The 27,476-nt window shown below is 39.2% G+C and overlaps 1 protein-coding gene across 1 annotated transcript in view; it reads left to right on the plus strand.

Moving 5' to 3' along the window:
- Window positions 1-25,686, plus strand: part of nrg2b (neuregulin 2b) — a 79,546-nt gene extending 53,860 nt beyond the window's left edge. The window contains exons 4-11 of the mRNA XM_017474072.3: window positions 8,116-8,236; window positions 13,164-13,222; window positions 14,469-14,492; window positions 17,063-17,165; window positions 18,032-18,161; window positions 18,990-19,123; window positions 21,073-21,288; window positions 23,061-25,686. Of these exons, the coding sequence (XP_017329561.1) occupies window positions 8,116-8,236; window positions 13,164-13,222; window positions 14,469-14,492; window positions 17,063-17,165; window positions 18,032-18,161; window positions 18,990-19,123; window positions 21,073-21,288; window positions 23,061-23,706 (1,433 nt within the window). The 3' untranslated portion in view covers window positions 23,707-25,686. The remainder of the gene's footprint in view (window positions 1-8,115; window positions 8,237-13,163; window positions 13,223-14,468; window positions 14,493-17,062; window positions 17,166-18,031; window positions 18,162-18,989; window positions 19,124-21,072; window positions 21,289-23,060) is intronic.
- The last annotated feature ends 1,790 nt before the right edge of the window (window positions 25,687-27,476 follow it).

The following is a 27,476-nucleotide window of genomic DNA, read 5'->3' on the forward strand; positions in this document are numbered from 1 at the left end:
TTTGCCTCGCACCTCCAGGGTTGAGGGTTTGAATCCTGTGTATGTGGAGTTTGCATGTTCTCCCTGTGCTTCAGTGATTTCCTCTGGGTACTCTGATATCCTCCCCCAGTCTAAAGACATGCATTGTAGGCTGATTGGCATTTCCAGATTGACTGTAGTGTGTAAACATGTGTATGATTGTGCTCTGCATTGGGTTGGTACCCTGTCCAGGGTGTCCCCCTCCTTGTGCCCCGAGTCCCCCTATACTGCTTATCTGCGACCCTGTGTGAGGTAGAAAATGAATGGATATAAATTTTTATATTTACATATGTAAAGACAACAAATATCATGTTTAAAATCCCATGTTGTACTTGTAGTCATCATATGAAAATCCATTAAACACATTTCCTAAATGTTTTGGTATTTCCCTTGAATCAGTTGAGTAGACAAAGGCTTATAATTTATGTCAAATTTTAATTTCATATATCACATTTCAGTCATATATCGATTTTCTAATTGAATATAAAAACAAACAGTACTTGATTATTTCCAACAGGCATATAGTGCACCAGGTAGTTTCTATAGCACCATTATGTTATTAACTATGTAGTGAGCATTTGAATAGGAAGCAATATAGGATTTGGCCTAAGACAAGCTGAAGATAACAGATTTTTATGCAAATACCGGGAAGTATATTATATAAAAATGTAAACTATACATAAATACCAGATACAGGAAACATTTCTGTGGGTAAATGAATAGAAACACAATTATCACATTTTGTGTTTTATGCAATATGAACACAAAGTATTGCACTACTGCTAATGATTCTGTCATTATCAAATTAAGACATTCGTTAACATTTGAATATGTCATTTTTAATATATTTGACAGCCCCAACAAATAAACACTAGTAGGTAAAGTTTGCTTTTCTGTAAAGTATTATTCTGCCTCTCTTGCCATATCTTGAATATTCTTTCCTTTAAGTTTAAAAGGTTTTTTTTTTCTTTATCCTTTTGTGATTCCCTGTCTTCTCTCTCCCTGTACCTGTGCTATATCTCTCCACGCTCCCATTCTTCCTCTCTCCTTCTCCCTCCCTTGTGTATCCTGAGCACTCTGTGCCCTTGTGTCCTTTTGTCAGAGTGGACATGGCTGTGAAAGACTGCTGTACTGAATGCTGTTGAGCTCCAACATGGACCCTCACCATGACACATGCTCCTTTGCTCTCTCTGGATGTGAGTCATGGCTGTCCTACCTGTCCCCATCCATCCCACAACTAATATATAGAAAGCGAGTGGGCTGTACAAATGGAGAGCATAACCAGAGACAGGCTGCGATGGTGAATCCATTCTGGGTCATTTTCATTCAAATAATGAAAGCAGTGGAAATACAGAAGCCACATTGTTCTTTCTGTTTTTGCTTGCAGAGACAGATTAACATGAAGTTATGTCACAGACATGGACAAGTTCCATTACAGGCTTCTCTTCTCTGAACACAGATGTTAGTCTGAGTCTGTACACTGCTATCCTTCTCCCTTTTTTCATATTCTCTACTTGAACAGGGTTTGACCTTTAGCAGATAGATGTTATTGTGTGTAGGTCTCTCTCTCTCCATCGTTCTCTTTCTCCCTCTGCTGCTGTGTGTCAGTGTGTGTTGATGTATTCGTTAGCTAATTAGGACGAGGTTGTTCTGTCGCTCCCATAATGCTAGTCCAGCACTGAGAGTTACTTACGGCCCTGCTCTGCTGAGACACACCTGCCAATCACACCTGCTGCTGGTTTGCTTCAATTATTCACCATCCATTTCCAAACGCATGCACATTCTCTCTCTCTCTCTCTCTCTCTCTCTCTCTCTCTCTCACATACACACACACACACACACACACACACACACACACACACACACACACAAATAAGATCATTATGAAACATGCACTCACACAGACAGTGCACACAGAGTGGCCTCTATCACCTGTGTGGGAGGAGGTTGCACACTGTGCACATCTGCATCAGGAGATACAGTCAGGTGCATTACAGGTTTTTAACAAGCAGTCCTCAATAACATATTTACACTTATTCCTTGTAATGATTTTAAAATGTATTCCTTAATATCACACTTATTCATTCATCAATAACATGGTTATGTTTATACCTGAATGCTATGCTTAAGTTTATTCTCGGGTCCTGCATGGTGCAACAAAAAAGTGTTTGGCCTATCTTTAAGTGCTCGTGAATTCAAATCCCAATGATGCCACAGCCAATCCCTGGCTAGAAGTCTAAGGTAGCAAAATTGCTCATGCTTTCTGGGTGGGAGCAATTGACATTAGTCAATCAGTGGCGTCGGGGAGCTCATGTATGCGGAAGGGGGTAGAGAGCGTTCAGAGTATGCTCAGATGTACTGTGGCACTGGAGTTCAAAAAACATGCAGTGGCTGGCTTCTTGTGTCTCAGAGGAACAGGAACATGGTAGATGTTATTGACAGGGAAGAACTGGTTTCTGGCTGGGAATTGACCAAATTGGGACAAAAATTGGGTAAAAAGAAAGGTTTAGTATTGTTTAAATGTATTACTTAATATCACATTTAAATTCACTATTTAATACTACATTTAAAGGTATTCTTCAATCTACTGTTTACATTAAAAATGTAAAATAAAAAATTACTTTAAATTAAAATACCATTTTTAAATTCTTTTTTTCAAACTCTTCATAATTCACATACAGCTTGGCAGCACCATTCATTCTAGTTCCAAAAAAAACAACAAAACTATGCTAACAATGTCTCGAAATAAATATACCATATAGATACTATGTCTTAAAATAAAACACTACAACTAAACAAAGTATCATAGCATACAATTTGTCCTACAAAACACCAACAGCTGGCAGTGTGTATTTTTTTTTTCTTTGTCACATTCTGGTTTTTATTGGTATATTTTATAATCTTTGGTTTCTATTTCAGTGTTTGTTGGAATTAGTGAGAGATGTCTCTATTGTATAGAACCTAGTTCAAAGACATGAGTTGTCTGTTGATTGGCTTTTCCAAATTGTCCGTAGAAGTGTGAAAGTGTACACGATTGTTCCCTGCGATGGTTTGGCACACCGTCAAGGGGGTCCCCACCCTGTGCCTTCAGTTCCCTGGGATAGGCTCCAGGCTAACCCACGACCCTGTGTTGGATAAGTGGTATGGAAAATGGATAGATGGATGTACTATAAACAACAATTCCAATGTTGTAATACTGTAGAAATGTCTGCTTACTATATAGTTGTATTGTAGTAAAGTGCTTCTGTAAGCTTCCAAGTTTACTTCCTTTGGTAAAATAGTCAAGCCTTATCTCCTCTCCTGCCATGGGAATATTCAGCTGATCCACTTGCTACTTCACTGGAGAATTCTTACTATAAATGTGACACTTGAACAGTTAAGATTTCTCTAAACTTTACACAACATTTCTCACAGACCGACTTAAAACATGGTCTTTTATAGAAGCTCTTATCTCACCTGAGACAATAGCTTGAGGTGTTTCTAAATCGTACCATGCATTTATACTCTTCTCCCTCAGCGTCAAGTGACCACTTGTCTTCTTCTTTCACCCACTGCTCTAATTCTTACTTGATCTTAAACAGGATCATTCCAAAGATGTGCTCTTCTTATAGCTGGTTATGCAACTGAAAGCCTATCAATGTGTGAGTAGAGCTACAACAAGACATCAATGTGCAATTTGTCTCTATAACCATTATAAACACTTTTATTTGTGATTGAATATATTTAATACTAGCTAATTGAGTTTTACATGCTAAATTAAAAGTATGCAAATTAGATCATAGAAATATATTTGTGAGTGGTTAAGCTTGAGTAATACATGCATGACAATAATTTTGAAAACAGTCCAGTGAATGTGATTTGTGATGTGATGAAAAATATATATAAATGTCATGCTTTAGCCTGCACAAAACACTGCTGTTATGCTAACCGTGTGAACAACTGCTAGCCCATTTCTACCAGCAGTTCCTGCCTCTTATTCATATTGAGGTAAACAAAATTTTAGAAATTGCTAGCAAACTTTGCCATCCTAAAAACTTTTAAGCATGACTGTGACTTGGATAAATGGACTGATTAGTTTTTGTACTGTAAAGCTGCTTGATTATAGGGCTAGGTGATATGACATAAAATATCATATCATGATAGCTGAGGACATGATGTGTATCACTATATAATGATAATGAGTCTTTATTGGTGACATATACATTACAGCACAGTGAAATTCTTTTTTCTTGGCTTATCCCAGCATGTTATGAGGTTGGGGTCAGAGCGTAGGGTCAGCCATGATATGGTGCCCCTGGAGCCTCACTCAGGAGCCCAACAGTGGCAATTTGGCAGTACTGGGAACAGTGTATTCTGTGATCATTTATTATGATATCGATATTACATCAATCAGCTCAGCTCAGATCAGCCAGCCTTACTTGATAAGCTATTCATGTTCTAGGAGGTCTGTTGATGGATTGAATTGGAAAATCTTGTTCATAAGCAAAGGTTTCAGATGTGAATACTTTGCCAAGTCAAACGGGTTGAGGTAACATATGTATATATTGTATGAGATAGTACAAAGTATATCAAGTTCATCTCCTCTTCCTTGTACTTAAAGCCTTACTTGTGTTCTTGGACTGCTGGTATATTATTGACCCATAAACATTTCTTCTTACAGCACCTTGCTCAGATAATTAGCTCTCCTCTGTAGGGGATGTTCCTTAATGCTCCAAAATTAGTGCATCTCAATGTCCCACTAAAGTAGGACATTTCTGTCTATAATCCTCTGCTTTGGCTTCATGTCTAAATAGAGATTTAGGGCCTGTTTTGTGTTTATGGCACAACAATGAGGCATAATATTGCAGCATTAGTTAGTGCATATAGCTGTGACAGAAGGATTCTTGGTATTTTGGTGACTCTTGGTGCATGGGGTAGCTTCACAAAGAGTGGGATGATGGTTAAAAGAAGTTGGTTGGTATTAAAAAATTTTATCAAGTGTTGTTGTTAGGTGTGTTGCAGCTCCTTTTGTTATCCCTGCCACTAGGTGGTGGAGACATGTTTTCAGGTTGTCCATGTGGCCATCTGTATTCTGAGATTCTTGTTAGCAACATATAAATTGGTTGAGTGTTTGTATGATTTATATCGAATAATCACTGTAACCAACAGATGAACTGATTAGATTTTGGAATTGATCCAAACAGGGTCAAAGTCACAGCAAGGTCAAATGTCTGAAATAGTTTCAATTCAATTGCTTCCTTCAGTTTGAAGTATATTATGAGGGTATTTGAGGCATACAAATTAGTAATAAGAAGTAGACTAGTTGGCACCGAAGGCATTGAGTTCTACTTGTTTTTTTTTTTGTTTGTTTTTTATTTTAAGCAAACTTTCATTAATTAAATACGATATTACATGTAGAGTTCACACCAATATGTTAGTGGTAAAAATAATGGCTGATATACATTTAATTTAATGCTTTTTGTCTTCTAGTGCAATTTTGTGAGTGTTCAACCTTCACATGATAGTGTGTACATAGTGTATAGTGGATAATTCTTTGTCACTACAATTGCAATAAATCTGACAAGTTTGGCATATAATTAGTTTTGTTAGATTCTACAAACTAGCCTATATGATTTTACATTCTTAATCGGACATGAACTAATTCACATTTAGTAGCCACATCTGTTATTTTTTGAATATAAAATATTAGTCTATTGTATTTATTTTAGTATTCTGGGGGGATTCAGGGGGTGGCACAGTGTTTGGCACGGTGGCTTAGTGGTTAGCACGTTTGCCTCGCTCCTCCTGGGTTAGGGGTTTGAATCTCCACCCTGATTGCGTGGAGCTCTCCCTGTGCCTCTGGGTACCCTAGTTCCCTCCACCAGCCCAAATACATGCATTTCCAAATTTTCCATGGTGTGTGCAATCATGTGAGATTGGTTGTCACCACATCCGGTAAGGATGATCCATTTTTTGCAGCCGGTAACGATTACTGATTTCTTGTCATCATGATCGGCCGATCCCAATCCCGATCGTTCAAGCTTTTTATAAGTGATATGTAAGCTTTCTGTTGACCGTCACTGTTAACCTTTTTTTGCAGATAAAGTAATAATACCACAGATGCTACCTTATATTATTTACAGTAATGTTGTAGATTTTTGTTTTAATTCAGAATCAAATAAATAAGCACAACAAATATTCATTTTACAATGAACATTTTAATAGGCCTTTAAAAATATAAAGCAAATGGCGAATTTTTCATTGTTTCTTGAGACCTCATAATAATTCCACACTCATGATGGCATGACTGCAGTCCTATAGTTTAACATCATCATGTGTTTTACGTCCTCACATGCTTTACGTCATCAAATTGCGATTGGTTCGTGAGATCGGCCAAATTTAGAGACTACCTATAGAGTCATAGAATGTGATTATCAGCTGATACCAATTAGCAGATGATCATTCGGAGCATTGTTAACATCTAGGGTATCCCGCGCCCTGTGCCCCAAGTTCCCTGGGATAGTCTCCAGCTTTCCCTGTAACCCTGTGCAGGATAAGTGGTATGGAAAATGGATGGATAGATGGGTGTGTAAAGTAGCTGTTTATACTGAACTGGGGTGGGACAGGACTTTGTCATGTCTAGTCAGTGTTCAAGGTAAGTGGGTATTTATTGTCCTTCCTCTATATAACTTGTATAATATTATACAAGTTATTATATAACAGGACAGTACATACACAGGACAATAAATACACAGAACATGGACCGTAAACTGTAAGATATTGTGTAATGTAGCAGTATCGCAGCAATACTGGCAGCGAAAACGAGTTCCATAGTATAAAGTGACTGATGCAGCTGTGTAAAGTGCAGTGTGCAGTAGTACTGAGTCTTACTGGGTTAGGTGTTTGACTAGCCCAGGTGAGCGTTGGTAGGCAGCAGGGTGTTGAGTAATCTGACTGCTTCAGGGAAGAAACTGTTGCAGAGTCTGCTGGTGGTAGCACGGATGTTCTGTTCCTGTACCTTCTGCCAGATGGCAGGAGGGTGAATAGTCCATGAGAGGGGTGAGAGGGGTCGTCCACAATACTGGTGGCTTTGCGGATGTAGCGGTTGTTGAAAGAGGTGTCGATGGTGTGTAGAGAGACCCCAGTGATCTTTTCTTTTCAGCTGTCCTCAAAATTCGATGTAGGGTCTTGCAGTTGGAGGCTGTGCAGTTCCCGTACCACACGGTGAGACAGCTGGTCAGGACGTCCTCTATCATCCGTGAATTTGCCTGAATTCAGTAAAATACCATGTTGTCCTTGTATCTTGTTGTTGTTAAGATGGGCTTCCCTATAGAGGGAAATGCTCAAATTTTGGCCTAAATTCAATTTGAAAATCTCAGATTTTGAATGGTGCACCTTCATTTGCACTGGTCCACTCATATTATTGCAGGCAAATACATTTCTGACCACAAAAAAACAACTGGGTGAAACGAGGTTAAAAAAATTGGCTCATGCCCACTAAATTAGCAATATGCCAGTGTTAATCCATTAAGATAGAATTGCATGAAATTAATGCCATTTAATTGTGATTTGTGGTTTTTCCCAAGCACTGGCAATACCTGAACCACACGTGATCTCCTCAGGTCCAAACTACTCAGAATATCAGTGTGCTGATATGCTGTGGCATCACTGACCTGATGGCCAGGCGGTTCTGGAATGACTTGGCAGTGTGTGTAGCTCAGCCTGCGGCATGGACATGATATACTGTAGTGTGTGTGTGTGTGTGTGTGTGTGTGTGTGTGTGTGTGTGTGTGTGTGTGTGTATTTGTCTCCTGAAGCCATATTGTAGGAAAAAATGTTTGATCGTGATTTTTGTATAATTGCATTATGAAATATGCTGCCATGTGTCATATGAAAGATATACAGAATAATTACAAAAATCTTAACACCATTTTTTCATCAAAGTAGCTGAGTTATGAATTGTTCGACATGCCTCTGGCAAGGGTATCTTTGTCGTTTTTTTGCTTTTGGGCTTGTGGTGACTCACTCCATCTTCGTTACTCAGTGAGAGCAGTACCATTCTGTTTCACAACTGATTGCCACACATGCTGATAATTATACATGTGTGTTTCTTCACAGTAACTACCACGCTGTCTCCGGGCTCCAGCCATGCCAGAAAGTGCAATGAGACGGAAAAGGCATACTGTGTCAATGGTGGTGACTGTTATTTCATACACGGTATAAACCAGCTGTCCTGCAAGTAAGTCACACCCACCCTAAAGCGCCAGGTTCTACTCATTCAGCCTCCTATTATTGTCGTCATTTGTTTTTATAGATACTATAATTGTTCGTTTGTTGTTAATATTAGTAGTTTTTACTTACACTGCCTGTCAAAAAGTTTGTGGACACCTTGCCTTTCTCAAATTATATTTTAGTGATGTTTGATGTTTAGTCATGCCAAACACAAGGCTGTTCAAGAGACCATCTTTTTTTGGGAAAGGAGTTAGCGCTGTGTGTAATAGAATGGCCAATGGCCTGACCTTAACCCAATCAATCTGCTCTGGGATGAGTTAGATTAAACAGTTTGAGAATGGTGTCTAGGTAGCTTCACAAACCTCTGAGAAATCCTGCAGGAGGCACAGCAGAGCATTTCAGAAGAAGGCCTAGAAACAAACACTGACTGGTCTTATGAAGGAAAGGAGGTGTTTGATGATTTCAAGGATGCTTTACAAAAAACGTGAGTTGCAAAATTGCCAGGCAATGGATAGTGTTAAGAGTGTGTTAAGGTACGTTCACACATACAGCAATTTTATTGCTGCAAGTTGCCAGGCGCAGTACTATGAAGTAGGCGTTTCTACTACTGGTGCCATAGTAACATTTATCAGTGGGTGGTGCACTAGCAATCCACTTTTGAGAATAAACCAGTTTTCTTGCCACTAACATTAAACATTCTGGAGGGAGAGTGTTTGTATATGAAATTCACCAGTGTATATATGCATCATATCCTAGGAGATGAAAGAGAAGCAGTGTGTGCTTTTTGCCATTGCAGCCATCTATCTGAAGCGAAAGCGCAAGTGCTGGACAGTAAGGGTCCATGAAACAATTCGGACTCAGGCAGCATGGCAGATCACGAATAATGTGCGCTTTACTGTCTTTACTCCCATTGGTAGTCGCTGCACATGCTCATGTTGCCGGAAGTCACAGTTCTCATTGAAAATGAATGTTCTCTGGTCTCTTTGTTGCTGTGAGTCGCTGTACGTCTGAACATACCTTGATTTTCAGGCTTCAGTTTACATTGTTTGGGTACTGAAATGATCTACACACCTTTGTGGTGTACATATTCTGTTTCCAAACAGTACAGTTAACTGTGCTTGCAAGATGATTCCTTAAATATGGCTCAATTATATGGTATTTAATGCTTTGGAAGTTGAAAAATTTGGAAAACGCTGAGTTCAGAAGTTGTTACACAAGGTTGATGTTTCTTAAAATGGCAGAGACTATGAAAGTTTGGTTAGTGTTTGATACCAAGAGTATTGTACCAAAGACTCTAAAATGTTGAGATCCCCAACAGTATTATCTCGTTACTATTTTCATTCTGTTAATATAAGACTTGTTACATGCTACCTAGCTAAATTCTAAGCAGTATAATATTCTAAGTCGTTAAGTTCAGTCCATATTTTTCCCAGTTGTCTTGCAATATATGTGTTCTTATGATTATATAACAACTTGACTAGTTGTGTGTACACCTTCCAGTGTTGAAAGCCATTTGAACACTCCCAAAGTTTCAACAGAGACAACTGTAGGAAAAGGATGGTGATTTACCCTGAAAATGACAGAGGCTCTAAAGATTACAGGCTGCTTCTTTAATTATTTTTAGTTGCTGACATACATATTTATAATAAACCTAGTTATATAATATTTCATATAAGTTATTGCAAAGGTTGGGTGTCCCTAGGCATGGCTTAGTGGTTAGCATGTTTGGCTGATACCTCTGGGGCTTGGAGTTCAAATGCTGCATCTTCTCTTTGTACAGAGTTTCAGTGGTCTCTTCATGCTTCCGGGGTTTTCTCCAATTACTCTGGTTTCCTCCCCCAGTTCAAAGACATGCATTGTAGGCTGATTGGCACCTCCAAATTATCTGTAGTGTTTGAATGTGTGTGTGATTGTGCCCTGCGATGGGTTGACACCCTGTCCAGTTCCCTGGGATAGGCTCAAGGCTCCCCCACGACCTGGTGTAGAATCAGCGGTATAGAAAATGAATGAGTGTCTCTAGATTTTGACAGGTAGTGTCATTAATCAAAAGATTTGATTTCATTTTACATCTCGCATAACGATCAGGTATCCTTTGATTATTGCTTTCTTTCTAATATAACTCTCTTATCTTGTATGAGTCAAAGGCACGCAATACCTCTTCAGCTGTTGTATCGTTGTGTTTTTTCTCCTCCTCCTCTCTCTCTTTGTTTGGTGATTCACTGTTAAACAGATCAGTTGACTCGAGTGTTATGTGTGATGACATTTCCTCATTCTGTTTGGACATGAAACCAGTGATGATTTGATTCCATGAGTAACATGTCATTATTTCAAGTAAATTGCCTTCATATTTTCACAGCCTCAAGGAATACAAGTAACCGTTTTCAGGATACTTTATTATTCTATTTTATGTTACGTTATTATTTTATGACCCTCTCATTCATGTCTGGGTACTCTGGGAGTTCACAAAAAATACCATGAAGTTTCATGATGCTTAAAATAGACACATTTTCCTCTACCGTTTCATGGTGTTCAGGATCTGCTAGGAACATTGACAATATCTGTGTTCTCAGAGAGGCGCTTAAGACACTTCAGACACACACTGCTGAGTTCAATAGAGCCCAGTGCTGCATTTCAGGCCTCGAGAGGGAGATAGAATAGAAGACACTCTGAAATCAGCTACCCCATCTGGACGAGAGAAAAGAAGGGAAGAAAACAGACGAATGATCTGCACTGTTCTCTGTTACCCCCTATTTCTTCCAGTCACCCCTGCCAGGAAGGGAGCTGAAGGTGATACAGCGATCTGCCTTTAGTGACCATGTCGGAGCAGACGGCCCAGATTTATGATGCATCCTCTCTTATTGTGGTCTGTGATTAAGTGCAGGGTCTCTGTGGGAAAGCCCCGCATTAACTCTACTGTAAAATCAATATACCTTATTCACTGCATAGGCATTTAGACTGGTCAGGGCTCTTAGGTTTAATTAATGTATTTAAGAAGAGCAATATTCTGATTTGATATATAAGCTTCATGGCTTGGAGAATGGTTCGCATAGGCTTTCATAGATGTCTATTCCCTAGATGACCTTTATTCTTTGTGTGCAATGCAGTAGTAATTCTGAGAGGGTCACCCGAAATTTTTACCTTTGAAAATGCGTGCATGTGAATAACCAACCACAAGCACTATCATCCGTGTGCGTATGTGCGTCAGCAACCCCAGAGCCAAATTAAATGCAGCAGTCCCATTGACCTCTGCAGTAAATGCTGAAGAATGAAAGAATAGAGGGAATTCTGTGCTTTTAGAAACTCACAGTACATAAATTATAGAAGCTTCCAATAAGAGGATATTATTTGGCATCATTGCACAGCTTTTAGAGAATTTATTCTCCTATAAAACATATTCTGACATCTTTATCATATTAAAGTTGTACTGGTTTCTGGCTTAAATGCAGACTGCATAATTGGAAGTTTATGAGGAAGCCTAATATATTGGAGAACCATGTTACATCAGTGTGACCCTTTCTGCGGATTTCACCATTCTTGAAGAAAAAAAACATAATTTCTGATACCTCTGCAGTTCACACCATCAGTATTGCCAAAATGCATTGAGCAAAATTCTTTAAAATCTGTTGGATTATCCATTGTTGGGTTTTTTAATAAGAGGATATTAAATGGTTTAAAAAGTACCCCAAACTAAAAAAAATATAATATTTTTCAAATGGTTAGCACATCTTGGATGCCTGATTTGAATTATATAGTTTGGGCACTAAATTAGCTTTTTTCCATTTAAAATTGAGAGTTTCTAGGTTGTTTTTGTTTAAAAACTGATTTGGAGAGTGTATATGTGCTTGTGATCTTAAACCTTTTAAATGCTGATTACTGAAGAATACTAATCTGGTAACTAAACTGAAACGTTAGCCATAAGGCCAGCATTCTTAGACAGCTAGTCAAATTAGTTCATAATAATAATAATAAACACAGTTGCAGTAGTTATGGTATATTTTGACAGGTTGGGCTACTGTTAATTTAACGGTGTGAATATGGTGATGCAAATAAATATTCAGATATTCTGAAATATTTTTACAATTTAAAACTAGCTTACTAGCAGTTAACTAGCCTAAACTAGTGATGAACAAAAATTGTTGATACAATTCATTAAAGAAGTCAAAATACATCAATTAAGAGTATGAATAAATTCAATTTAAAAAAGAAACTTTTCATGGCCTCTCCAACTTAATTCAGTGTTCTGATACCTTAAAACAAACTGATAGCTTGGTGAACCAGTGTCTTTGGACTCTGAGACAACCCGAGGTTCAGACAAGTGGTTGTATTTCCCAAATGTAGCCTCAGCACAGCATAAACAGGCAAGTGAGAGAAAGGGGTTGGGCTTAGATGGAAAGTGGACATGGCGTGTATATAAATATTCATGGGTCCTGGTTTATTTTGATAGATTAAATTACGTGTTCTGGGGTATATTAAGAAGAAGAAAAAAAGTAAAGCTGTGATAAACTTGCACAAAAGCTGGGCCAGACTGAAACTGCAGCATGGAACAGTCTAGAAGCTTGTAAGATTTCTGAATGGTCAAACAAGGACAATTTGAGCCACTACTGTGACACCTGCCCTTCTGCAATTGTGTTTATTGACATGGACTAAAATGAGTCTTCCCACTCCCAGACTCCCTCCACAGGTCTTTCTTTAAATCCCACAGTGATCTTCACATCATCAAGCAGAACTACTTTGCCTGCGGGCTTTGCTCTTGTTGTTCTAATTTGGTGTTTCTCTGCTCCCTTTCTCACTCTCTCTCCCTTTCTCTATTCCTTTTCTCCTCTCCTCCCCCCCTCTGCCCGTTATGTGTCTGGTCCTCTCTCCTGCCTCCTCTCCTCTTCCCCTCCTCTTGTTCCCTCCTTCTCCCTTTTGTGGGTTTGTTTTCCCTCCATCAGGTGTCCAAATGACTATACTGGTGATCGCTGTCAAACCTCCGTTATGGCCAGTTTCTACAGTATGTCCATTTCTTCTTCCTGTCTGTCTGTCTGTCTGTCTGTCTGTCTGTCTGTCTGTCTGTGTGCCTGTCTGTCTGACTGTCTGCTTACAAGCTGCATGCTGCGTATGAGGTGAATGCACGATGTCTTTGTGTTTCTCCGTGTCTTTTCACTCCTTACTGTGTCTCCATTCTGTTGTTTTGTTGATTTGACTCATCAGGTACATCTAAAATGCAGATGAGATGAGATGAGATGAGATGAGAACTGAAGCCAAGTGAGAGGTTTACTTTTTTTTTTCATTTATTAAAATTTATTGTGAAAGATCCTTAAACTGTAGCACAGTAGAAGAGAGGCCTAAATAACACATTTGTAGTGTACTTTATAGCAGAATGGCAGCATTTTCCCTTTTCGCGTCATGTTCAGAAGAAGACATTTTGTTCAGAAGGAGTTTGTCTGGAGTTGGATGTTATAGCACAAGTATTTTTCGTTGTTTAAGTGATACAGAATAAAACGAATCACTGGGTTTTGAGAATATTTATGAAAGCGCTAATCTTATTAACATGTGAAATGTGAATGGTGTAATGTGTTGTGTGTTATGAGGCCAAAGGCATGATGCATGACCTCTAAACTTTAACAACCAGCATATCTGATTTATAACACTCACTAAAACCCGTCCATACTGTAGCTAATCAAAAGGATCTTGCATGCTGTCGTGCTAAATGAAACCTCCACATTGGAAATAAGAGTGCTAATCAAGTTGAGTGGCATTTTGTGTATAGTAAGTAAATGCTGTAAATAAACATACCCAAATTTTGGTTTACTTACAAATTAATAGAAGCCATATTCTCCATATCTTCATTCATCTGTACTCAGCTGTGTCTTTTTATGTTAGACAGTAGCAGTTTTTTTCTTTTTTTTTTTAAATATTTGATTTCATTTACATTTTCTTATACATTTACTAAAACCCCAGGAATTTAGTAAATATAGCAGTAATTTTTGTGCCTGTCTGTGTGTCTGCATGCATCTGTGCACATAAATACTCTAATAATTTGTTTTTTAATGGGGAAAATGGAGTTGGCCACAGTATGTCTGCATTGTTTGTCTGTTACTGGAACTTACACCCCTTCACGTCAGTGTCTTGAAGCAAACAGAAACATAATAATTTAGCATTTTTGACCCATCGATCTGAACAAGTGGACATCTTTATCTGAAACCTGTTTTTTCTTTTTTTTCTTTCTTTACATTGTCAACTTTCTGCATTGGCAGAGCATCTTGGAATTGAAATTATGGGTATGGAACTATTATTTGTTTGACTCTTAGTTTTAAGGCGTATCTAAGGTCACATCAGTCTCTTTTCTCTGTGCCATATCAAAATACCTGCAATGATGCTTTGAAGTACTGATGAAGACACCATCGTTTTAAGCACAGTAAATTGTACTATGCAAATACATTTAAAGAGATAGTTAACCCAAAAATGAAAATTCTGTCATCAATTACTCACCCTCATATCGTTCCAAATTCATAAGACTTTCGTTCATCGTAGGAACACGCATGAAGACATTTTTACAGTCCAGTAACCAAAACTTTCAAGCTCCAAAATGTTCATAAAGGCGTCATAAAGTAATCCATATCACTCCAGTGGTTTAATCACAAATTTATGAAGCAATATGAATGATGTGTGTGCAAAAAACTAAAATTAAGTTTTTATTCACAGTTTGTCTTCAATTCCACATAGATTTTCGACGCGCGTTCATGAGAGAACCATGACACATCCGTGTTGTGCTGACGTGAGAGCGACATCTAAAGATGTCGAAATCTGCAGACATCTTTGTTACAAAGGTTGTTCTATGTGTCTCAGTTTGTGTACAGCATCCCTCTTCCTCTGCTGTAAACATTGCGGCACTTTCAGGTCTCATTGTATTGCAAGAACGTCCATTCAGAGCGGACGTCCATTCTCACGATACAATGGGACTTGGAACAAAAGAGTCATTATATGAGATTTCGACATAGAGGAGGACCTGCATTTTTTTTGTCCGCTCTCATGTCAACACAACACACATGCACCATGGTTCTCTCATGAACACAAGTCAGAGATCTATGCGGAAGTGAATATATTTTGTAAATAAAGAATTCATTTCAGATTTTTGTGCACACAGAGCATTTGTATCACTTCATAAAATTGGGATTAAACCACTGGAGTCACATGGATTACTTTTACGATGCCTTTATTAACTTTTTGGAGCTTGAAAGTTTTGGTTACTGGACTGTAAACGGAGGGACAGAAATCTCCCAGGTTTCATTAAAAATATCTTCATTTGTGTTTCAAAGATGAACGAAAGTCTTATGGGTTTGGAACAACATGAAGGTGAGTAATTGATGACAGATTTTTCATTTTGGGGTGAACTATCCCTTTAATGTACTGTAATATGTCAGTTTATACAATTTATAGTAACAGCTTAAGTTAACTATTGTTAACTTTAAAGTACACATCATATCAGTGAAAACATCATCTCTACTCTTACCACTGTCTGCTACAAGACTTGGAATTATCCACAAAAATCTGACAAATTAATGTGGCCAAAAGTAGAACATTTTTACTATTGGCCATTAATAACATGAAGTAGACTAACCACTAAATAAAAAACACATGAGTATGACAGATATTTAGATATTAACAAGCTTCCTGAATAGCAAAAGTTTTATTACTCCGTGTTATTCGCTTCCTGTAACAATCATGCAATGCGATATCAGAAGTTTCAACATTTGACCTGGGCACAGCGTTCCCCCACATCATCTCTTCTCCTTTTTTCACGCTCACACACCCCACCCCCCTTCCCCCTCACTTCCCTGCTGTTGGTCACTTCCTTCTTCTCAGAGCTCTTGTCCTCTCTCTTGTTCTCCCTCTCCATGTTCTGTGTGTCCTCCTTTGTCATTGTGGTCATCGCCTGCCCTCTGGGGCCTCAGGTTTAACGCCAGACCAAAAAAATGTCTTCATTGCACCTTTGTAGAGGGTCTTCATAAAGCCAATATTTGCTTAGGAATGTCAGATGCTAGAAAATGCACTTCACAGTCATATAGACGACATAACTGTCTGACCATAAAGAATATATTAAGACTGAAACTAGATTTAACTGCATTATTCAGTTTGATACACCACAGCACAGTTTTATGAACAACCCTCTCCCTGTGAATCATTTAAAAAATGCTGTTTGTGTGTTTTAACCCCACTTTACAGGCATGTACTGTGCAAAAAAAAAATTTTTTTTTAAAGCTTACACGGATTTATATTCCAGTTATCTATCACTAATGATGGCTGTAGGCCAGTGTATTATTGGGAGTGCAGGAAAGGCAAAGTCCTCTGTTTATGAACACTTCCCAGAGAAATTGCAATGTTATTGCTTTCTAAGTTTGGCAGATTTAGTGCCATTATGCAAGGATCCTAGAACTTTTAGACTGTTTTAGCATAATCGGCTCTGAAAATGCAAGAACCTGCCATAGAGTTTTAAAACTGTATTTTCATATAGTGTGGTTACCCTGAGGTCCCAATGAGTTCATAGAGCTGTTTGTCATAGATCAGTGGTCTATTTGCTGTACTGTTTGATCGTTAAGACACAAGGCATAGTGCTTGATCTATCGGTTCTTGTATTTTCCCAAAGTACAAATTGTTCAATTATTATTTATATTGAAGAGATCTTATACAGAATAATCAGTTTAGGGTAATCGGATTAAACTAAAGCATTCTATGGCATGTCTGCCACTGATTCAGTGTGTGTGTGTGTGTGTGTGTGTGTGTGTGTGTGTGTGTGTGTGTGTGTGTGTGTGAATATCTGTGTGTTTGTTTGTTTTTCTCACTTATTCAGAGGCAGAAGAACTGTACCAGAAGCGGGTACTGACAATAACAGGCATTTGCGTGGCCCTGCTGGTGGTTGGCATCGTTTGTGTCGTTGCATACTGCAAAACCAAGTAAGTCAAACCAAGTGGTGCTTCTAATGCTGGAAAACTGAACTCAGTGTAACTTTTGTACTTGATTTTCTGGATATCGCCCAAGCTTTGTCTTTGTGTCAAAGCAGTATTATTAAATATGGCACACGGAGGTGGACTATATCTGCAAAACATGATCTGTGATAGTAAACTATTTGGAGCCAACTACATTTAAATTGTGAAAACATTCCACAGACCTTGTGGCTGCAGCAATTTTATGAATATGATCCTGTTATGCTATTTTGAATATAAGGTGCATTATCGCATTTATTGGAGCTATTAGAGCTTTTTATTCCTGATCTTTTCACCCACAGAACTAAAAGCATTTACAGTGTGCTAAAAGGTAGATACAAACATATTAACAGCACTTTTCCTGATTTTAGATAAATCAGAGTTAGATTTCAGTTGACATGCTTTATGTGTTAGTAAATTATTGCGTTTTAAATGATACTTTAACAGCTTTAGCAGTAGTTAGATTGTAGATAGTGTTGTCTACCACTGTAACATCATTAAAAAAGAATAATAACATGTTGTGTTTTGTTTTTTTTGTGATGGACCTCATTTTGATAACCTCAACTGTAAGAGTCTCTATGAGCAACTTAAAGTATGAAACTTTACTGAAGCCTCTGCAACAGTTGTATTCTGTAAATATTAATGAACATAAATGGAAAGAATATGGAAAATCACAGATTCTTGTACTTGTCTGCTCTGACAATGTAGCCCTCTTTAGATTTTTTTTTTTTTTTTTTGTGATACTGGTTTATGAATGAAGAAACAGTCCAGAACATTGTTGTGAAAGAAAAAAAAATTGGTTCATGTGTGAAAAAGCAGGAATAATATCTCTGCAGGAAACAGAGGAAGAAGATGCAAAGCCATCTGCACCAGAACATGTGTGTAGAACACCCCAATCGTATGCTGGCCAACGGACCCAACCACCCAGGGCCTGGTCCCAGCCCAGAGGAGATCCCTATGGTCGATGTGAGTGTGAATCATTACTTCAAATCTTTCAATTGGATGCAAATTGTTCCACTAAATCTCATGTATGTTAACACACATACATACAAACCTCAGGGGACCTGCAAAAGTTCTCTATAGTCACATTTTCCTAAAACCACTTTACTTGAGGTGCCATGTTGATACTAGGTGGTCTACATGTTAGAACATGTTAGAACTCAAAACGCAATTGAGGCGTTTGCAAATGCTGTATTCAATAAATGTGTCACCCTCCTCATAAGAGACAGTCACAAATATAAAGTCACAAACCTGCAAGTGAAATGGAATATTCAAGCAGGAGATGATGTATGACTGGGTTTTTGTTTTATACATTAGGATTTGGTTGACCTTGAAAAGTGGGTGCTCATAAACCAACATGGAGTTTTCACATAACATAAACAAAAAAAATAAAAATAAAAATTAGTAGATGTGTACAGGCAAAGGTAGAATTGATGAACGTTTACACTAAAACATGAATTATGCCTTTTAAGAGTCTGAATAAATGTGTACAGTTTGGCCAAGGACATTTCAAAAGATTATAACGATTGTAATTTCTCACACTAATCAATTTACCTCTCTCTTCTCACACTACCAGTCTTACCACTACCGACCCAGTCCTTCATTTCTTTTATCACTACCACCTGAGTTTGTTTCATCCTTCTGTTTGAGATAAAATAAGGATTTGACTCCACGTTATGTTTCTATATGTGACTTTTTTATATATCTATCCAGTGCATGCATTCTTTATAAAGCTATAGAGCGTAAAACTCTTACATTAAAAATCCTATATCTCATTTTACATCTGTGTTGCAGTATAACTCTAAGAATGCCCAAGCCACCGAGCGAGTTATACGACACGGAACAGAGACGTCAGGCAACTTTTCGGGCAGCCGGATGTCCTCACGGTCCCACCACTCCTCTACTGCCACCCACGCTTCCAGTCACCGGTATAGACCCTGCCTATTAAACTGTAGCTATCAATGTCCCTATTTATCCATTCTGCAGGTACCTCATACACACCTCATACATATATCCACCCACATTACCACTTCACCTTCTGTCTCCTCGCCATCTTTCTCTATCTACAAGAAGTCCACTACTAAGACGATTTTCCATCAATTATGAACACTAAAGCAATTGTTTAAAACTTGTTTTCTCAAACAAGAATTCTTTTTTCATGAATATATGTGAAGATGGGTAGCAGAGATAACTGCATCATTATCAGGTGTTTAATTATGTCATTAAGAGAAATCAGCACTACAGTGTTTCTCAATTGAACGCATTTGTTACATCTTACCACAGTCAATAATTTCAACATGTTTCCTTGTATTGAGAAAACAACAGAAATGACATTTTGTTACATTTTGTCCATAAATGTATAAAATACATGACTATCCATCTATTTTCTATACCACTTATCCTACACAAAGGGTTGTGGGCTAGCCTGGAGCCTATCCCTGGGATCTTGGGGGCATAAGCCAGGGAACACCCTGGACAGGGTGCCAATCCATCTCAGGGCACAATCACACACAGTCACACACTAAAGACAATTTGGAAATGCCAAACAGACAATGCATGTCTTTGCACTGGTTTGTAAGCTTTGTGCACACAGGAACGGAGGTGGGATTTGAATCCCCATCCCCGGAGATACAAGGCAAACATACTAACTACTAAGCTACTGTGCCCCCTGAGGGTAGGGATGTGTGGGGAAGGAGTGAGGCTTAGTGTGTCTGTCCAGGCCAGGACTCAAACTTGGGTCCATGGTCTGAGGGTCTGAATTTAGAATGATGCAGACATAAGATATAGTCTTACCAAAATATTTATATCACTTTCATGTAACCGACTTTCCAAAAAAAATTATTCTGATTAAATATGCCTTCCCTATCGTTTTGAGATATCCATGCACAATCAGAGTCACACAACTATATAATATATAGCCACAAATTTCTCTCTCTCTGAAAAGGTAGTCCTATACCTGAAATGAAAAATTATACAGATTTAGAGATTTGGAGATTAAGTAAAAAAGAAATACTGGAGTATTTATCAAGCATACATTTGGCCATTTGAATGAAATGTATGGCATTGCAACAGATTTAGAGATTAGCTAAACTGTTTAAAAACAGGATATTCAGACCCATTACAATTTCTCTTAAAGCTAAACAATTACTTTGAGGTGTTACTGTCAAACATTGAGCACATCATGTCTTCAACCAGGCCAAAAGGACTCATGTGACACCCCTCTTCATCTCCCTCCACTGGCTTGCTGTAGCTGCCCGTATCAAATTCAAGGCCTTGATGCTCCCGTAAAAGACCTTGTCTGGAACAGCACCCCCCTACCTCAACTCTCTCCTGAAGGCTTACATTCCCTCACACAATCTGCCATCGATTCCGAATGACCGACGCTTAATAGTGCCTACTCAGCGTGGCTCAAGGTCCCTTTCAAGAACATTCAAACTATCTGTCCCTCAGTGGTGGAATGAACTTCCAACCTCAATCTGGACCACAGAATCTGTCTCCATATTCAAAAAACAGCTAAAGCCCCACCTCTTCTATGAACCCCTAACTAACCCCTGAAATGCCAACCCCCATATTATCCTAAAAAAAAACAAACAACAAAAAAAAACGGTTGCTCTGGCTCTTACACCTCTACTCTGCACACTTTGCTTTTACAGAACTCAATTAAAAGATCTTGTATGGTAGCACTACTTGTATTGTTCGCCACTTGACATATCGCTTTGCTTGTATTTCCTCATTTGTAAGTTGCTTTGGATAAAAGTGTCTGCTAAATGAATAAATGTAAATGTAAATGTACTGTGACTTCCCTTTTATCTTCTCTTTCACAAACTCACACACATATCTCTAAACCGCCGATGCTAAAATATCCTGAATCCCACAGGCATGAGGAGAGGACATGGAGTATGGAGAGGTCAGACAGCATGAACTCGGACTGCCACTCGGGGGCACTCTCTTCCTCAGTAGGCACCAGTAAATGCAGCAGTCCAGCATGTATGGCTCGGCATGCAGCGCATCGTGGCTATTCTGAGCCTGCACGGAGCCCCCTGCAGTACGGAGACTCATACGACTCTCTGCGGGACTCACCTCACAGCGACAGGTGATGGAGAGGGGAGGTGTGAACATGTAGAATATGTAGAACATAGGAATGGGGTCATGAAGTTATGATGACATGAATGGTACTACTTTACAGACTTTAAAATGTTGCTTTTCCTGCTTGGATTTTTTTATTTATTATTTGAACATCTGAGAGTCATTTAAAAATGACACAAACTGAGAAGTAACCAAGTAAAAAAATGCCCCTGAAGCATGATAGTCCACAATGATATGGGGAAAAAATTGTGTATGTGAATTTGTGTGTGTGTGTGAAGTATGGTAGTCCAGTTACACAATATTAAGTCTAAGTTGAGTTTAAGCCCTCTCGCCCTTTCTGGTACAGTACTGTGCAAAAGTCTTAGGCATCCTATATTTTTTAGTAAAAACTTTGTTATAGATTTTTATTTTATGACTTCTACATTATCAAGTCAGTACAAAAACATTTTAGATTCCCAAACATTAGTTTTCCAGCACAAAACTAAATTTTACAGAAAAATATTTGTATGTCAATAGATAAAGCGGCATATTACGTTAAGAGACACTTTTCAGACAAAAAACCTAATGATGGCTGCTGGATTTTGCTGCAAAAATAAGAAGCAAGTGCTTTAAAGTTAAAGTCTTCAGAAGAACCCAGGCTGGTTCTACAAGATGCTCAGTAAAACTTATAGCTCATTTCCTTATAAAACTACACTAATTCTACCTGAGACTACTTTTTTAAGCAATGGGTCGTCACACCAAATATTGCCTCGGTTTCATTTATTACTGTTTACTGCTCTTTATAGTATTTTTTGTAATGGAGAAGCACATAATTTAATTATTTTTGAAAGCATCTTTGCTCTACAGCACTTCTTTGCAAGTGCCTAAGACTTTTGCACTGTACTGTAAGTCAAGTCTAAAGTCAATTTTCAGTTCAATTCCAAGTCCAGATCAACAATTATTTATGTAGCCTATTCACACAGTAGAGCATACAAAATATAGTTCAAATCCAAATCACCTTCAAAGCCGGGATCCCATAAGTCTCAAGTCATATATTCAATTCAATTCAATTCAATTCAATTTTATTTGTATAGCGCTTTTTACAATAGACATTGTCTCAAAGCAGCTTTACAGAAATATCAACATGGTATACAGATATTAAAGGTGCGAATTTATCCCAACTGAGCAAGCCACTGAGTGGCGACGGTGGCAAGGAAAAACTCCCTAAGATGTTTTAAGAGGAAGAAACCTTGAGAGGAACCCGACTCAGAAGGGAACCCATCCTCATCCTCAACAGTTAGTGTGAAAAAGTTCATTATGGATTTATATGAAGTCTGTATGGCGTTAGGAGCAGCCGTAGTCCCAGCAGTCTGGAATTAAAGAAGATTTGAGCTCCATCCAGAGGCAGAAAGGATCTGGATCTCTAGTATCTCCATAAATTCGTGTGGGGCTCGGCGAAAGGAGAGAGGGAGAAAAAAGATAATTATGACTGCGAAGTAGTGTATATATATAAGGCTTAACTCCTAAAGTCAGATTTAAGTCTTAAGTCCAAGTCTCAAGTACAACATCACTGGTATATGAGTACATCTATAGAGAGATGTGGCCATCTAAAAATAAGTATGTCCTTCCTTTATCTTCCCTTCACTTCCCTTCCATTTCCTTTCCTCTCCTTTTCCTTCCCATTCCTCTCCTTTCCTCTGCTCTCCGTTCTTTTCCTTTGCTTTCCTTCCCTTTTACTTGCTTTCTCTTGGCTTTGATTTACTTTCCTCTCCTCTCCTTTCCTCTCCTCTTCCTTCCCAGGTATGTGTCAGCGCTCACCACACCGGCCCGTATGTCTCCAGTGGACTTCCACTCCTCCTCACTGCCCCAGCAGGTGCCTACCTTCCAGATCACGACACCCAATGCCAGCCATGCACTGTCCCTACCGCCGGCTGTAGGTTCCTACTCGCCCGGAGATGATCAGCCACTCCTACGCCGGCCACGCCCTGCACGTAACCCATACCACAGTGAGGGGACTGGCTCTCTCCCGTCCAGCCCATACCGCCTCGCGGATGATGAGGACTACGAGACAACACAGGAGTACATGTCGTCTCGTGAGCGGCCCAAAAAGAGTGGCAGCGGGCGCCGTTGGCACAGGAGGTCACACCTGAATGGACACGTTTCCCAGCGTGCCAAGGGGCCAAGGGACTACAGCTCCCAGAGTTGCCTGTCGGACAGCGAGTGGGAGGAGGATGAGGAGGAGGAGGAGATGGGGGAGCTGGGGCATGGCGAGAGCACGCCTTTCCTCAGCATGCAGAACATGAGCATGAACAACGAGCCGGCCACTATCTACCGGCCCAACGACATGCGGACATACAGCAGTACAACGCGCAGCACGTCACGCTCAAACACACACACAAACAAACTGTCACAGTCACGGTCCAAACCAGACAATGCACCCCTTTAAACAAAGAGCAGTGACGAGGACAGTGAAACAACATATCTAGGAGAGAGAGAGAGAGAAAAAATGATATATGCTATAGACCTGCACCTATAAGAAATATTTTTTATTTTATATAACAGACAGATATTCTAAACAAAGGAAATATTTATTTTCATTTCAGCAAAAATTGTCTACTAGCTAGCAGCAAAGACTTTTTTATAGGGGGGAAACTATTTATATGTAATTTCTGTTCTTTGGTTTACAGCATTACGAAGAAGAATCACGTGCCAATTTTTTCACAACTTAGAAATAGAATAATATTGTGGTGCCTTTTGCTGTATGCCGATGAGGGAGGTTCCGTTGAGTTTTTTGTAGCCTTTCTTAAAATGGACTCCTGGGTTTTATATAGACATGTTTTTTTTTCTTGTTTTCTTTTTGGTTTGTTTGTTCAGGATCTCCCCATTTGAACTGTGATCTAATTCTGACATCATGCAATATGGGAATCACTTTTATGTAAGATGTTTGTTTACATGAGTAGGGGTTCACATACTGGTCATTTTCCCAAGGCATATATACAATCACCATGGACATGCTGTTTCCTGTTTGAGACAGGAAATGGTGTGTTTGTGTAGACATTCTAATGCTTTCTCTCTCCCCCCCCTCCCTCCCCCCTCTGGTTATTATCATTTGTTGTTTGCAGGTCTGGCAGGTGTTCATAGGGCATTGTCATGGTACCTGCCCGGTGTTCAGGGTTTTCAAAATGGCAGTGTGTGTACATCCAATGAATGAATTTACTCTACTGTATGTAAGAGAGGGGGACTGTGTATGTATTTGTGTGTGTGTTTGAGTATTGTGCTCTCTGTGTGTGCATGTGAATGCTAGGCTGAGTCAGCCTGTATCTGTTTGGTTTTGTCTGTTTGCTCCTGCGTGTTGTGTGTTGGAGTGTAACAGGCACTAGTCTAAAGGTTTGGGTGTGTGTTTGTATCTAACTGTGATCTCTCTGATGGGTTTTGTCATAGGGGAGCTCTGACACTCTGTTTCCATTATGTTGGCTTTAAAAGAACTGAGAAAGACACACTGACTTTGCCACTACCCGGTGGCGAGATGAGCTCATTGCACTGTACCCTTCCTTCCAAATGTAGTGTTTGGCAGTGGTGCCGCCTGCAGGTGAACCAATCCAGCCTGATTCTAGCCTACATGGACCGACATATCCCGTTAGCTCACACGCCCCTGTTCCTATGCCAGCAGCTTAAGGCCGCTATGTGTCTCAGGACTTCCCATCCAAAAACCACATGATCCATTAGCACTTCTCACTCTCATTCTCAGATCTGATCTGAAACTCTGAGAATAATACCATTGGCTATTTTGCTCATTTGTGAAACCTGTAGAACGTCCTAACATTTTAAAGTACTTTTTTCTGCTGCCCCCTCTCTCTTTGGTTGTGTTTGTCTGTATGCAAGCTGGGAACTTGCTGTTGGCAGTGCAGGTTTGGGCGTGCTACTTTAAGTGAATAAGTTGTGAAATACCTATTTTTTAGTGTCCCGCCCAAAAGCTTGAAAACACTCAGTCCAGCAAACGTACACACCCCAAATTCCCTATCCACACCCAAACACACCTATTTACACACCTGTATCCACATAAACATACACTGTGTCATCACATCCAAACACAATCCCACACACTCATCCAAAGCTTCTCCTGACTCATGGATTACCTTCATTCCTTTCTCTCTCTCTTCTCTTGTTCTGTTCTTCCTCTGTCTGCCTTTTTCTGCATGTCCTAGTGGTTTTGGTAGATGGGTGCATGGTAAACGCAGCAACTGAGTTGTCTTCACGCGGTGAAAGTGTATTTTCATTTTGACATCCAGCAATAAATCCCCTTTTTTTCATGCCCATTCTTGACTTGGAATATGCTAGAAATTTTTGCAAGTTTTCTCAGAAAATAGTACTTGTACAAAAATCAAACCACTTGTTCATATGGAAAAAAAATAAATCTTTATTCCTACCATTTTAAAATGTAAGTGTATTCGTTTTTTTATTAATTGAAATGTCCACACATTTAGATTAATTCAGCTCTGCTAATTATCCTACAAGACATTACTCCTTTTCCAGTGAAGTCTCTCAGAATATTTTTCTGTGAGCATTAGAAGAAAGGTAGGTACTCCACTTTTCTTAATTGCTGCCAAAAGACACATTGCTTTAGAGACACAAACCGACACACATGATTGTTGACACATAAGACATGGCATTTTTGTAACCCAAAATTTATGTTCATTATTCAAATATAGTTGCAATCAAAATGATTCAAATCAGGTTTATTGTCAAAATTGACAGACTTTCAGTTGTTTGCAATGAACAAATCAAACAAAAGCAATTGATATAGTTCAACACAATGAATGCTTCAAGTGGTTTCCCCAAATTCAACTGAAAATGCAACTTATAATGATTTCTCCAGTTTCAAAATTATTCAACCCCCTGAATAGAATCCCTCACAACAGTACAATTTGCAAAACAGGTCTTGGCTCAATCAAGGGCTTCATTAGTTGCACCAGGTGTGCTTGAGCTGGAACACATGAAATACCTGAACTGGGGAAGAGCAGAAACTAGATGACATACCTGGACGTGGCAGAAAAAGGAAGCTATCAACAGCTGCAACCAGATTTCTGAGAAGGCAGGTTGTGAAAACCCTCGAGTGACTGAAAAAGCCCTGCAGCAAGACTTGGTGGCAACAGGCACTGAGGTTTCAGTGAGCACAGTAAGGCACATACTAAAGGTTTCCATGCCAGAACTCCAAGACATACACCACTACTGACCCAAAAGCACAAGAAAGGTCAGCTCAAAATCATATAAATAAGCTCCCAAAATGTTGGGATTCTGTTCTGAGAACAATGAAACAAAATCAAAACTTTTCAGCACAATGGGTCAGAGTTACGTCTGGAGGAAGAAGAATGAAGAAAGAACACTCTGGTGGTGGCTCGGTGATGCTCTGGGGCTGCTTTGCATCCTCTGGTACTGGAAACCTGCAGTGTGTGGAAGGCAAGATGGATTCATTGAAGTATCGGGAAATCCTAGAAGAAAGCGTCATGCTGTCTGTGAGGAAGCTGAAGCTTGGGCATCACTGGACCTTCCGACAGGACAATGATCCCAAGCATACCTCATACCTCCACCAAGGCTTGGTTGCAGAAGAAGTCCTGGAAGATTCTACAGGGCCATCACAGTCACCTGACTTGAACACCATAGAAAATTTCTGGTGGGATTTGAAGAAGGCAGTTGCAGCACGCAAACTCAAAAATATTACTGAACTGGAGGCCATTGCTCATGAGTAATGGGCTAAGATTCCTCAGGAACGCTGCCAGAAGCTATGCATCTCGTATGCAGCAGGTCATAACAGCAGGAAGGTGCTCTACTAAGTATTAAAGTAGCTTGCCATGAAGGGCTTGAATAATTTTGAAACTGGAGAAATCATAAGTTGCATTTTCAGTTAAATTTGGGGAAACCACTTGAAGCATTCGTTGTGTTGAACTATTTCAATTGCTTTTGTTTGATTTGTTCATTGCAAACAGCTGAAAGTCTGTACATTTTGACAATAAACCTGATTTGCAATGAGGGTTGAATAATTTTGATTGCAGCGGTAGCTCTATTCTTTTCATGAAAAGACACAACAGGAAAGAAGGGAATGAAGCATGTTCTGTACAAGGGATCTTTTGAAATAAAAAAAAAATGTCATATGCATTCTTACTTAGCACTTAGATTTAAAAAAGATCAATATAATTCAACACCACTGTACTCATGACA

Source organism: Ictalurus punctatus, chromosome 8 (genome assembly GCF_001660625.3).
Source record: "Ictalurus punctatus breed USDA103 chromosome 8, Coco_2.0, whole genome shotgun sequence".
Taxonomy (NCBI): domain Eukaryota; kingdom Metazoa; phylum Chordata; class Actinopteri; order Siluriformes; family Ictaluridae; genus Ictalurus; species Ictalurus punctatus.